The sequence below is a fragment of the Macaca mulatta genome, chromosome 1, assembly GCF_049350105.2.
Source record: "Macaca mulatta isolate MMU2019108-1 chromosome 1, T2T-MMU8v2.0, whole genome shotgun sequence".
Taxonomy (NCBI): domain Eukaryota; kingdom Metazoa; phylum Chordata; class Mammalia; order Primates; family Cercopithecidae; genus Macaca; species Macaca mulatta.
The window spans coordinates 116565566-116578559 of NC_133406.1; the positions used below are offsets into that span (position 1 = coordinate 116565566).

Sequence of the window (12994 nt, forward strand, 5' to 3'; positions counted from 1 at the left end):
ATGACCAGCCTGCAGGGCCTGGGGCTGGCAGGGATCCTCTGGCCCAAACTCTCCTCCTGGGCTCTAATGCTGTTCCCCTGCGCACCCTACCTTCTGCCTTCACACTGCTGAGGGGCCCGTAGCCGACAAGGAAGAGCCCGCTTCTCATTTGTCATGACCATCTTTAATAAAAAATAAATTAGTTCTGGGTGGGAACCATTTCAGGAGGCAGGGAGTGGGGCTAGGGGCTGGGGGCGTCTCATGCTCACATTTCTCTTTTTTACTCTGCCCAGCTGGGCCTTGCTCTGAAGAGGCAGTCTCTCTCCTCCTGCCTTCCTGGGTAAGGCAGGATTGGCACTGGCTGACCCCAGCCCTAGCTAATTAGGGAGGCAGGGGTAGAGATACTAGGCAAATGAGAAGGGGTCAGAGACACAGGGCGGCTTAGAAGATATGAGGCCTGAACATGAGAAATGAGGCCTAGGCCACAAAACTGGAATTGGTGGGGAGACCACACTCTAAGTAGCTCAAATTAGCAAGGAACTGCAGACTTGCTTTCCTCTCCACCTAGGAAAATCTCAGGGAAACAGGTCTTGTCCTTCTCAGTCTGTGTAACTTCTTTTTGAAAAATGATACACGTTTGAGCACACTCACATCCATGCAGTCCCAAAAGCACACCTGAGGCATATGTGCACACACCCATCACACCACCACATGGGCCCAACCATAGCCCTGAAAGTCACTTTCTGTCACCTTGCCACCCTCTGTCACCTGGAGGACATCCCTGCTGAGACTGGGACAGGCTGGAGAGCCAGGGGGTTCAGAGTGGGCTGATCAATGGGTGACCGATGGTGGCACAGAAAACCATGAGGGTGCCCCAGACCCCTTTCAGGAGGGATCCTGGGGAGACCGCTCCAGGACATGTGCGCAAGAGCGGCAACAGGTGGCTGTGTAGTAGGGGTAGACGCAGAGCCGGGCCTGTACCACCAGGGGGCAATGTGGAGAGCTGTCCTTGCATTGATCATCTAGGGACAGAGGAGGCCAGTGGGCACAAGACAGTCACCAGGACCCACCTGTCTGAGAATGGGTGTGCTGCCCATTCCCACTGGTCCCTTCTCATCTCCTCCCATACTTCAGCTAATCCACTCTATTGGGGACTGGGGAGAGGGGGCTCTTTACCAGGGCGCTGGCTGCAGGGTTGGCTGTTACAGGGGCGCTTCCTGGAGGGCCGCAGTTGAGGAGGGCATCGGGTGCTGAGGGTCTGGTTGGCGCTCAGGCACTGGACCTCCCGTGTCTGCGTTCCCCCTTGACAGGAGCGAGAACACTGGGGCAACCCCGGCCATCATATCAGACCTTTGCCAGGCCTGGGATCCTCCTTAACCCCCGGCTGCCACCTCTCTCCCCAAAAGGTGGTGGTGGGGACCCTCCTAGGACATTGTGAAATCCCAAGTGGAGGGGGCCCATCTGTCCTCCAAGTCTATAAGAAGTAGGACAGTGGTAATACTTGGCTGGGCTTATTCTGGGGCACAGAGAGGCCTGGAGGCGGTACAGTGAGAGGACCTCCCCTGGGGGCCCAGGCTGAGCAGGGCAGGGCAGCCAGGCACTCACCGGGCTCCAGGGTGTGGAAAACCATCGGTCCTGGCAGGCCTGCCCTTGACAGGGCTGCAGGGCAGGGGGCCTGGGGAGGTGAGAACAGTTGCTTGGAGAAGTCACGTTGAATTCCATCCCCAGTTTGGAGACACAGATGATGTCTCTACGCTGTGTGCCGGAGCCACATTCGGAGGAACACTAGTGTAGGGGGAGGGCAGGGTGATGAGGGGAGGGGAGGACAGAGAGTGCCCCAAGTGCCCACAAGGAATCCCACTGGGACTGGCACCCCCTCCCTGCCCTCAGCAGGTGCTCAGCTTACCTCACCCCAGGGCCCTGTGTACCAGCGCCAAGTCCTCTCACAGGGCCCCAGGCTGCAGGCACGCATGTCAGGGGGCCGGCTTCCTGGTGGACAGCTCTGCCCAGTTCCTGCTCCTGCTTCTCCCTGTCCTGGCCCGAGGGCTGCCCCACTCCCAAGGCAGACCACAGAGCGCCGCTGGATTCCCGTCCCACACTCGGCTGAGCACTGCGGAGGAGGAGAGCGGCCTGCGTGAGGGGCCTGCTGGTGACTGGCACAAGGGACAGGAGAGGGGGCAGGGAGGGATGCATCCTGGGTCCGAATCCTGGGCGGTAGGGAACGTCCCCGGGTACCAGGCCTGGAAGGGGAATCCTAACTGGGCCCCTCATGGAAGTTGTTCTCACTTACCTCTGAGTTCCCAGCGTCAAGCATATAGCAGGCACTTGATCAATACAAGTTTATTGAGCTGTGCTGGAAAGGCTGAGGTGTCCTGGGCATGGTCACCCAGGATGCAGGACATGGCTGGGGGTTCGGGGCTCACCTTGGAGTTCCAGTCGCTGTGGAACCAGGCGGTAGTACAGGGCCCCATGTCACAGGCCTCTCTGCTGGGGGGCTGCGGGGGGCCTGACGCGCACTCCTGCTCACTCACTTCATCACCATTGTTCCCAACACAGCGAACCTGCCGGCTTCTCTGGCCCCGGCCGCACCGCACGGAGCACTGAGGGGGCGAGGGGAATCCAGGGAGCTGGGCTTCTCAGCCAGCCTCCAGCTCTAGGGCTTCAGAACCAGGCTCTGCCTTCGATCCCCAGCCCAGCAGTCACATGGTTTCATGGGCTGAGGAGGAGACTGAGCCCTAGGGCCCCGGGCCCCCAATCCCTGATTCAGTCCCTTATCTGACTTCTATATTGGGGGTGCATATGAAACCCTGTTTGTAAATAGTTTCTGCTGATGAAAAAGAAGTTGAAAAACCGCTGCTCTTGTTCACCGGTGCCCATTCCCCTCCCCGGCACCTTGCCCGGGCGCACTCACCTGGCTCCAAGGAGAGCCAACTTCCCAATGGCCACAGAGGCGCAGCTGGCAAGACTGGGTGATGTTGGGCCGGGGGAGATGTCCACAGCGCTCGGGGGGCACCGAGGAGCCACCCCCCCCAAACTCCTGCCGGCATTGCAGCTGGCGGTGTTGGGTGCCAGGGCCACAGGAGCGGCTGCAGGATGTCCACTCACCAGCCTCCCAGCTGCAGGCACCAGCAGGGCACGGAAGAGATGGAGACACAGATGAGATATGTGGGGCTGCCATGGCAGGGGAGATGGAAGACACATTGGACATGGGGGCCTCAGAGGAGAGTGGGCACGTTTGGCATTTGGAGTCTGGGTTCCTGGGGGGCTCAGCCTGCCATGGCTTTCTTGCTGCCTACCGAATGTCCGCCTTTCTAATCTAATGTTGTCTCTCTGCAGCCAGGAGATGTCGCGTTGAGTGCAGAATTCAGGTAAGATTCTGGGGGCAACTGCTGTGTTTCCAGTACCCTAACCCTCCCCGTGGGCCATACTCACTATGGGGGGCACGGGGCGCCGTGGCAGGGTTCAGGGGAGGCTGGGGGCCTGGCACCCGCGGCACAGCTGCGTTCATCCAGTTCCTCTCCCGACTCACGGGAGATGCAGAGGAAAATGGGGCGCCAGACACCTGAGTGGGTGAGAAGGCAGCCAGGGAGGCAGGAGGCTGGAGCCCAAGCTCAGTGGTGTCCCAGATGCAGGGTCGGGCGTGGCCCCACTATCCCGGATGCAGGATCAGGAGTGTCAGTTGGGGGGCTTGGACTGAGGTGCTGGTCCAAGGTGCAATGTCTCACCTTTCCCACAGGACGCTGAGCATGCGGAGTGTCCCACTCGTTTCCAGTACGCAGCTGGAGACCCCAGGGGTGTCCTGGGATGGGGCGGGGCGGGCATCTGGGGGATCCGCACCTGGCGCTGGAGAGTGCCTGGGGTCCGGGCTGGGCGGGGCACTACAGCGAGTGGGGGCTCCACCCTCAGAATCCCTGTGCAGGGGAGCAGGTGAATCAGATGCCACCCCACTGCCCCAGAGCCACCCCTGCAGCTTCTCCCTCCTCCTTCCAAGTGCAGGGGTCAGAGTCTTACCTGGCTGAAGCTGGGGGACAGCGGGCTCTGAGGTGGGGTTCTCAAGGATTGGAGGAGATGAAGAGATGACATACTGATAAAATACGCCTGGGTTTTCCTCCTGAAAGATCATCTGGGGAGAAGAGAAGATAATGAATGTTTGGGGGTGGCCAGAGGGGGATGCCACCAGCTCTATCTCCCATCTTGACAACCACAGCTCTGCCCTTAGAGAGAACAGCCTCCCTCCCCAGGATCCAGCTGCCCCTGGCCCCAGGCTCACATAGACATCCACAGGCTGGGTGGTGGGGCCTTCAGCCGACAGACTCTCCCCTTTGCCCTCCTCCCTGGGAGGACGGTTATATCGAAAGACGGTCCCGCCGGCCCTGTAGGACCCAGGGGGATCCACAGCCCAGTTCCCATTGATGATGGACCGGCCCCCAGGGCCACGAAGTGCTGCAGGTCAGAGGTGAGAGATTGGGAAATTCCAGGGTGATAATACTTTCCTCCTCCCACACTGTGTCCTCAGCCTATAGAAGCTCCCACCAGAACCTAAGAGCCCCCCAAGCCCTCTCAGCTTCCTCACTCCTTCCACAAGGGGAGGGGCCAGACCCTGGACTTCCCCGTTTGGCTTGCTCACTGCACTGAGTGGGGGTATGGAGGGCTGAACAGACATGGAAGTGAAAGGGAGGCAGCTGGGTGCTCACCCAGGTAGTTGGAGCTAGGCCGGAGCTGGGCAATCTGGAGCCGCGAGGCTCCCGCTGGAATCCACAAGATCTTCTGATAGCCCAGGGGGCCCCCTCGGTCAGTGAGGTTCCCCGAAACAAGGCGACAGGTAGAATCATCACCCCCACAGACTCCACAGCCATCAGGACGCCTGCCAGAGCCAAGGATCCCATCACAGCCGGGGCTCTGGAGAGAGTGAGGTGAGGCAGCGGCCACAGAATGCCAGACACCACCTCAACCCCACCCCTGTCCCCTCGGGAGCCTCAGCTCACTACCCTGCTTTTTGTGCTACAAGTGAGAGCACAAAAGCAGCCCCACTGTCCCCAGTCAGACCCAGGGACACGGACAGGTGCCCGATCAGATCCTTCAGGCTCTGCTCAGCCCAGCTTGGCAGGTTAGAATTCTCCCTTGGTGGCCGGGCGCGGTGGCTCAAGCCTGTAATCCTAGCACTTTGGGAGGCCGAGACGGGCGGATCACGAGGTCAGGAGATCGAGACCATCCTGGCTAACACCGTGAAACCCCGTCTCTACTAAAAATACAAAAAACTAGCCGGGCAAGGTGGCGGGTGCCTGTAGTCCCAGCTACTCGGGAGGCTGAGAAAGGAGAATGGCGTAAACCCGGGAGGCGGAGCTTGCAGTGAGCTGAGATCCCGCCACTGCACTCCAGCCCGGGCTACAGAGCAAGACTCCGTCTCAAAAAAAAAAAAAAAAAAAAAAAAAAAAAGAATTCTCCCTTGGTTATCTCAGTATAGTGTTTTGTTGTTGAATTAATTAATGAGACTGTGCAAATACGTGTGTGTGCGTGTGTGCATGTGTGCATGTGTTCATGCATGTGTCTACATGTGTATGTGTACGGGTGTGTGTGCGCATATGCGTGTGTGCATGTGTGTCCGTGTGTGTCTGTGTGCATATGCATATGTGCATGTGTTCATGCACGAGTGCACATGTGTATGCATACATGTGTCTGTGTCCATATGTGTGCATATGCATGTGTGTCTGCATACGTGTGTGTACATGCTTGCATGTGTGCATATGTTCATGCATATGTGTGTGTACATGTGTATGTGTACAGGGGTGTGTATCTGTGCACATATGCGTGTGTGTGTGTGCACCCCGTCTTCCCTCACCAGACAGCGTCCAGCCACACAGATGTCAGGGGCTCCAGGCTGACATAGGGTCCCATCCTGGACCTTTTCGGTGTGACGGACATAGAAGCGGAAGCCACGGGGCCGGCAGTTCAGTTCACAGCGCTGGGAGCCCTGGACTAAGGGACAGAGTAGAAGGGTGGTTAGTGGGCTCCCTGGTGGGAGGTTAGCTGAGAGAGGCCCCGGGGGGGCACCTTGAGGTTGCCCAGGTCACTGTGGATGAAGGAAATGTGACAACAGCACAAGCTGAGAAGGTGGTCAGGGCCGGCACAGTGGCTCATGCCTATAATCCCAGCACTTTAGGAGGCCGAGGCCGGTAGATCATTAGGTCAGGAGTTCAAGACCAGCCTGGCCAATATGGTGAAACCCCATCTCTACTACAAATACAAAAATTAACCGGGCATGGTGGCACATGCCTGTAGTCCCAGCTACTTGGGAGGCTGAGGCAGGAGAATTGCTTGAACCCAGGAGGCAGAGGTTGCAGTGAGCCGAGATCTGCACTCCAGCCTGGGTGACAGAGCGAGACTGTCTCAGAAAAAAAAAAAAAAAAGGAAGGTGGTCAGGTCAGTCGAGGTCACTGAGACCATCAAGGGGACTCTGAACCGAGAGAGGAGCAATCCCTGAGGCCCATGATTCTGTGTGTTCAGAGCTCTTGAGTGCTTGTCTTGGTGTCAACACAGGCCTAAAATGAAGCGGATGGTAACTTGGGAGCAACCGATACGGTAGTGCCCAGGATACGTGGCACACCCCCACCCAGCTGTCACGGCTGGACAGGATCTCTCCCACTGTGGCCCTCTTGTGTCACAGCCACCCGACCCCCAGTGATGGTCTTCCCAGAGGAGTCCGGACAAAGCGTGTCTCCCGCACCTCCTCCTCCCACCCCGACCCCTCTGCAGACCACTCGCCGCCACCTGTGCTGTCTCCTGACCCAGCCCCAGGGAGAAGAAAGAAGGCACGGCGCAGGGGAAGCAGAGGGGCTGGAAGTCATTCAGGGCTGGGAGTAAGCAGGTGTCTCCTCTCCCCTTCATCCCCAATTCCAAGTCATCACTGCCCAGGGGTGGGCAAGAAACCTCACCTTCGGTGAAGGGCTCCCACTGGTACAGCTGGCCCATGAATTCCTGGGAGTTAAAGGCCGCGCACTGCAGGGCCCGGGGGTCTGGCTGCTCGGGGGGGCAGGGCTGCGGTGAGGGGTACAAAGGAGTCAGAGCTGGGGAGCAAAATGAGGGTAAGGTCAGGGCTGAACCTGGGGAGCAGGCGGGAGGATCAGGTCAGCGGAAGAGCTCCAAGACCCCTGCCCTGAGGTGGTCAGATGCCAAGGCCCTTCTCCCTCAGGGGCCGAGAAGAAGCTGAGGGCCCAGCTTCAGGGCGGGGAGGCCACACTGGAGGTTGGGGTTGGGAGGGGAGACCCGAGGAGACTCACCGCTTGGCTGCAGGCTCTTAGCTGCTCACTCTCCCCAGAACATCTTGGAATAGGGCTACTGGGAGCAAAGAGGCTCCAGAGGGAGCTGGCATGGGGGCCGTTGCTCAGCAGGGGCAGCCAGCCGTCCGGGTGCTGAGGGTCAGGCTCCAGGCGGTGCCCGTGAGGAGTCCCCCCCATTCCCCAGGGCCCCTGGCCCTGCTGGCCTCGGCCCCGAGGGACTGAAGGGAAAGGATCAGGGCGTCTCCCTGCTACCTGGGGACTGGCCCAACCCTGGGAACTTGGCCTTCGTGGCTGAGGGGATGCACGGAAGAAGCCACCTTCTCCTAAGGAGTGCGTGGGTGAGGGGGCCTCTGTGTCAGCGGCCTGGGCTCTGGGGTGGTGCTGTGGAGGGGCAGGCCTGGTTCTGGGAGCCACCTCTGTCTGAGCAGTTTCAGGGCTTAGAGGTTCTGCTTGGGGGGATGGGGTGTGGACAGACAGTTCTGTGGGAGGGAGCTCAGTCTTGGGGCTGCCGTTTGTGGAGAATGGCTCTGCTCTTGGAGTAGGGGATGGAATGGGCTCTTCCCCTCTAGAAGAAATCAGGGACAGCTCAGATCTGGGTGGCCTCCGAGGGTGCCTGCGGTTCCGGTGCAGTGGCAATGCAAAGGGCACTCTCCCATAACCGAACATTCCTGGCTTGATGGGGTCTCGAAGCCGGGACCTGAGAAGGTGTTTCAGATGTGGGGGCACAGCTCTGACCACCTCTGACCCTGTTTCCCCAGTTTACTTCCTGGCACCAAAGACAAGCCCTCTGAAGTCACCCGTGCTCCCCTTTCCTTCTTGCTAAGCCCCCACCTTGCCCAAGGCCCACCTCTTCCACCCAGGCCTCTCACCTCCTGGCCGCTTGAATCTCCTGGGTCTCCTCTCTCCCTAGGTGGGAAGCAGGACCTCGAAGTGGGCCACCCCTTCCCCGAGACTGTGTCCTGTACAAGGGGAGGGTTTCTGGAGAAGTCTGGGGTCTGGGACCCTGGCCCCGGGGGAGGAGGGCTTCTGGATGTCTTGGGGGCCGGGGAGGGAGGGGCAGACTCGGGCGGAGCTGCACTGTAGGGAGCTGACATGTCCGGCTCCTGCGCTGCACCCCCACCCCGCAGGGCTGGGAGCAAGAGGCCCACTGGACCCAAGGTCCCCAGACACCTTCGAGGCCCTGGCCCTCCTCTGTAGGTGTCTGAAGAGAGTGTCCGGACAACACCTATATAGAGAAAAAGGTCAGACAGAATTGGAAGGATTAGAGGGAACTGTCCAGAGCGTCCATCTAGACCACCGCTGGGGCTCACAGAGTCGCTGCCAGTCCAGGGTCACATTCAGCAGCAGAGGGAGAACTACACCTCGGCCTCTTGGTGTTGTGAGGCAAGTAACTGTGGAGTTGGCAGGGGAGGTGGATGGGCTGTGGGGAAAGGAGGCGTGGCCTGGAGAGATGGGGTGGGAGCCCAGGGGGAGATGAAAGGGTGGCAGGCAGGCTGCAGCTGCTCACTTGTCCAAAGCTCACCTCCTGATCCAGGCAGAGCTGAGGGAGGGACAGAAGCAGCAGCAGCAGCAGATACAGCCAGGGCCTGCAAACCAAAGGCCATGGGAGGGACGTCAGACTGGAGCCAGAGGGGGTGTTGCAACACCACCCTCCGCCCCCAGCCGGCTCCCCATATCCTGACTACCAACTTCTCAGAAAGCAGAAGTTACTCATCACTTCCCCTGCCCCTCCCAGTGGTCCTCTTTCCCTCACTTCCAGACATGGAGCCGTCCCAGCAACCCCCCCTTCCCTCCCCACCATGGCCCCTTCTCTCACCTGCCTGCCCAGTTCTCCATCACTCCCCCCTCTACTGCCCCAGGGCAAGGGAGGAGCGGACTGGTCACAAAAACTACACAGCCATCTGGGCAGGCATCTGGGTAGGCATCTGGGTGTGGAGGGTGCTCTCTGCAGGGACAGAAGCCTGGTGGTTACCTCTCCAGTGTCCAGAGAGCTTGGGGCTGGGAGGACAGATCAGAGTGGAGGAGGTGGTGAGACTGGCCCACCCCTTTAGGATCCTCAGGGTGGGAGCAGGGAGGATCACTGCCTTGTCCATCTGTAGAGGCTACATGGTCGGGGGCTGACCTCAGCCTTCCAACTAAGGCTCAGTCCCCACCCCTGGGCCCTGTAGGGGCTTCTTAGCTCCTCCCCAAATCCTACCTAGAGACTGTTTCTAGGCCGGCTCAGGCACACACAAACGGCTTTTTTTTTTTTTTTTTTTGAGATGGAGATCTCACTCTGTCATCCAGGCTGGAGTGCAATGGTGCCACCAAAGCTCATTGTAGCCTCAAACTCACAGGCTCTCCTTCCTCCTCAGCCTCCTGAGTAGGTGGGACTACATGCGTGCACCACCACACCCAGCTAATTTTTGTATTTTTTGGTAGAGACGGGATCCAGCTAAATTGCACAGGCTGGTCTCAAACTCCTGGCCTCAAGCGCTTCTCCCGCCTTGGCCTCCCAAAGTGCTGGGAATGACAAGTGTGAGCCACCGCACCCAGCCAGAGCGCTCCTTCTAAAATGGTTGTCATCTGCTCCCACTCCTGCCCTCCCAGAGGTGCCTAGAAAGTAGAGGAGGAAGGCTCCACTGAGGATGTGCCAGACACTTTCTCTGAGGATCCACCAGAAGCCCCTTCCTCGGGTCTTCCAGAAACGAGACCTTCCCCAGCCATCTCTCTGTCCTACTTGCCTCCTGGCTTTCTCTTCCCTTCTGTGGAAGAGATGTGCGGGAACATCCAGGCACATCTCAGACACTTTTGGCCAAGGGATAAGCTAAATGGGTTGACGGTTTAATCTCTAGAGAAGAAGCCGGCAATGTAACACCCACTCTGGGTGCCAGCATCCAGCACTGGTTCAGTGAGGGCTTGTTTCCTGTGCGGCTCTACCAGCTGGGGAAGCGGGAAGGAGAGGTGCAGCCAGGGCTGCCTCTTGCCCCAGCCACAGGCCTCTCATTCTCAAGAGGCAGGAAGTCCATCTGAAGTTCAGCTTTGAACACTGGAGAAGTGAGGCTTGGAACCCTCCCGAGCCACAAAGCCTGACTCTCCTTGCCCCCTTCTCACTTAGAGGCCTTCCCACCCCTGCTCCTCATCCCACTCTTGGGTCTGCTTTCCAGGAAAAAAAAAAATGTTTCTGTTGGATCTGAAAGGCACCCGGGAAAGGAATCCAGGGAGCCCTCAAATTGCTGAGGTGGGCCAGCTCTGGGGCAGAAAATGACCAAGAGAAGGGAAGGAATGTGCCTGGGGGCAGACACTGCGCCCCACTGCCCTCCCTGAGACCTAGGGCTCATAATTTGAGGGAGGGGTCAGAGTGGCTGAGCCAGAGCGGGCGTGCCTCACGGTTTAGGGTTGGGGAGGGGGTTGCCGATGGCCACTCCTTCCCCTGGCTGGGCCGGCCACTGAGGTCAGCAACTCCGCCCTGACTGAACGGGGGAGGCCAGGGTCTCCAGAGAAGGGCCCATGTTCCACCCAAGTGTTCAGGCTCTGCCTGACTCTGTTACTCTAGCTGAGGGAAGAAGAAAGGGGGTGATGGTCACTGCCGGCCCCTTCTCTGATGCCGACCCCTCTCCATGCCCTCTCTGCCTCTGTTTCTCTCTGCCACCCAGATCTCACCGCCCCTCTCCACGGGTCTACCCAGTACACATAATCCCGTCCCGAGCTGGGTTTGGCCTTGGCAGTTCCCTGGAGAAGTGAGGGGTGGGGGTGACGTGAGCTCCCGGGGCCCGGGCCAGGCCTGGCTCCCTCTCTGGAAAAGTCCCACCCCACCCTCCCCTGCGCAGCCCGGCAGGGGCCCATGCCCCCTCCTCTGCAGAAACACACGCACATTTGTGCTTCTCACCCCTTTCCATGTGCCTCATTTGGTGTCGTTCACGGCCCAGGACGGGGAAAGGAGAGGTCAGAGGTTGGTGCCAGAATAGACCCTGGTCTGGACAAATGTGGGCTCCTCCGGGCCACACCTCTCCACACTGCCCAGTGAAGACCAAGGAACAGAGACCTGCGCAGGGCTCACCCCTTCACCCCCAGGTCTCCCTGCTGGAGAGTGTGGCTCGACCCTATGTTTCTGGAATAGCCACAGAGAATCCCTGTCCTGAGTCCGAAATCCCTGGCCCTCATGGAGCCCTCCACTCCTGGGTCTGGCAGGCCACCCCAACAGGTGTCTTTCTTTTTTGTCAACCTCTTCTGTCATCGGACTGAACTGGATCAAGGGCACCCACCTGCGTCCCTCGCGGCGACCCTGTCCTCCAACTCCAGGAGTTGCAGTAGGGGGGCGGGAGGCACACCGTCCGAGAGCACCCTCCTAGGGAGAGGGCAGGAGGCGCTGCCCGCGCGGGGAGGTCGTGGGTCTGTTTTCCAACTTCGCTGTGTGACTTAGGAGGAATTTTGGCTCACTCCTCGCCCGGGTGATGGGGCCAGAGTTCCACGGGATCAGACCCCCTCCCCAGGAATTCGACCCCAGGGGCTGGAAGATCGTCCGAGGCCACCGGAGCTGGGGCCGGGGTCGTGGCGGGGGCGCGACCGACCGCACAGCGCAGGGAGAGGGGACGACGCGGGCGCGCGGGGCTGGCGGTCTAACGGGACCCGGGAGAGGGGCGGCCGGGGCCGGGGTCTCGGGGAGGTCTCTACCTGCTCTGCGCGCCCCGGTGGCCCGTTAACCCTTCTGCGCCCGGACGCTCTCTACAGGCAGCCTCGCTCCGCGGCGGCCACTGCGGCCCCTGAGCCGCTCTCCGGACACCGCCGCCTCGGCCGCGACTCCGCCCTCGCGCCCGCCCCCGCCCCGCCCGCCACGCGCCCCAGCCCGCGCCCCTTGGCGGTCCCGGGGTGGGGACGGTCGGCCTCGCAGTCCCGCTCGCCAGGACCACCCACCCCGGGCTGCGCGCCGGGAGCCCCCGGTCGGCTGCGTGAGCAGAAGCCCGGGCGGGCCCAGCCGGGGTCGGAGGCTGCGGTCGCTCCCGGGCGCTGTCCTCGTGTCCGGCTGGGATTAGGGACTTAAGCAGCCCGGGCCTCCGAGTGGCTCGGGTGAGCGGTGTGAGAGCGGCGCGGCGCGGGCGGCCTCCAGGGGCGCCTGGAGCTAGGCGGCCTGGGAGAGCCGCTGGTCCGGGAGGGCGGCGCCCTGGACGGAGGTGCCCGCGGCCCCGGATCCGCGTGGGTCCAGGCTCTCTCCTCCACGCAGCCTCACCTGCAAGCTCAGTCACTCCTAGCTCTCCCGTGTTGGGCAGTGAACCCTGTGGTTCTGATTGCTGGGACTTCTATGAGCTTCGGTTTTTCCCTCAGTAAGGTTTTACACTCGGGACTCAGCGGAAGGACAACGTGCTGACTTCTGAGTCAGAGTGACCTGATTTTGAATCTCAGCTCCACCACTTGCCGGCTGTGTGGTCTTCCACAAATACTTCCACCTCTGTGTGGTGCAGTTTGCTCATCTGCAAAATGGGACTAATCTAATATATAGGATGGACTTGGATATGTCTCTTTATCTATTTATATATGGAAGAATGCACCCCAAACTCAGTAGTATTGGTGACATCTGGGGAGGGGTTCAGGGTTGGAGGAGAACTGAAAAAGGCTTTTGCTTTTTACTCTGTGTTATGTTTATTATTATTATTCGAGACGGAGTCTCTCTCTTTCGCCCAGGCTGGAGTGCAGTGGCGCGATCTTGACTCACTGCAAGCTCCGCCTCCCGGGTTCACGCCATTCTCCTGCCCCAGCCTCCC

The 12994-nt window shown here is 60.0% G+C and overlaps 2 protein-coding genes and 1 long non-coding RNA gene across 13 annotated transcripts; 1 reads left to right on the forward strand and 2 right to left on the reverse strand.

Annotated features, from left to right (window-relative positions):
• Nucleotides 1–147: 147 nt before the first annotated feature.
• ADAMTSL4 (ADAMTS like 4) lies at nucleotides 148–12066 on the reverse strand. 11 transcript variants are annotated; one of them, XR_013398604.1, is made up of 21 exons: nucleotides 11910–12027; nucleotides 11501–11604; nucleotides 9073–9201; nucleotides 8779–8842; nucleotides 8427–8481; nucleotides 8126–8215; nucleotides 7257–7953; nucleotides 6912–7014; nucleotides 5819–5955; nucleotides 4674–4878; nucleotides 4250–4422; nucleotides 3991–4102; nucleotides 3705–3890; nucleotides 3412–3541; nucleotides 2891–3095; nucleotides 2403–2579; nucleotides 1886–2089; nucleotides 1585–1764; nucleotides 1156–1300; nucleotides 385–1001; nucleotides 148–220 (listed from the first exon to the last, which is right to left on the reverse strand). XR_013398604.1 is itself a non-coding variant. In XM_077948447.1 (20 exons), exons 7-20 carry the CDS (start codon nucleotides 7920–7922, stop codon nucleotides 865–867), a joined length of 2760 nt encoding a protein of 919 aa, XP_077804573.1. In that variant the 5' UTR covers nucleotides 7923–7953; nucleotides 8126–8215; nucleotides 8427–8481; nucleotides 8779–8842; nucleotides 9073–9201; nucleotides 11501–11653; nucleotides 11910–12050; the 3' UTR covers nucleotides 148–864. The 11 variants fall into 11 exon arrangements, 9 of the variants coding, with proteins under 9 accessions (XP_077804573.1, XP_077804579.1, XP_015007103.3 ...); XR_013398602.1 differs by having other exon boundaries at nucleotides 8126–8481; nucleotides 11501–11653; nucleotides 11910–12057; XM_077948447.1 differs by having other exon boundaries at nucleotides 148–1001; nucleotides 11501–11653; nucleotides 11910–12050.
• LOC144331556 (uncharacterized) lies at nucleotides 4340–8640 on the forward strand. Its single transcript, XR_013398842.1, has 5 exons — nucleotides 4340–4435; nucleotides 4823–4892; nucleotides 4988–5086; nucleotides 6733–6844; nucleotides 8454–8640. It is a non-coding gene; the product is annotated as an uncharacterized LOC144331556 (long non-coding RNA).
• LOC107000857 (uncharacterized) lies at nucleotides 10199–11245 on the reverse strand. The gene is given in 5 exon segments (XM_015151646.3): nucleotides 10199–10416; nucleotides 10419–10617; nucleotides 10620–10783; nucleotides 10786–10895; nucleotides 10897–11245. Coding segments are annotated over 5 exon segments (759 nt in total). The 5' UTR covers nucleotides 11112–11245; the 3' UTR covers nucleotides 10199–10345.
• Nucleotides 12067–12994: the final 928 nt, after the last annotated feature.

Coding starts and splice junctions, on each gene's coding strand:
- ADAMTSL4 (XM_015151617.3), bottom strand. CDS start 9,092: ATGGAGAACTGGGCAGGCAG. Junction 2,090..2,402: donor ACAGCGACTGGAACTCCAAG/GTGAGCCCCGAA, acceptor CCTCCTCCGCAG/TGCTCAGCCGAGTGTGGGAC. Junction 1,301..1,584: donor TTTCCACACCCTGGAGCCCG/GTGAGTGCCTGG, acceptor GGGTTGCCCCAG/TGTTCTCGCTCCTGTCAAGG.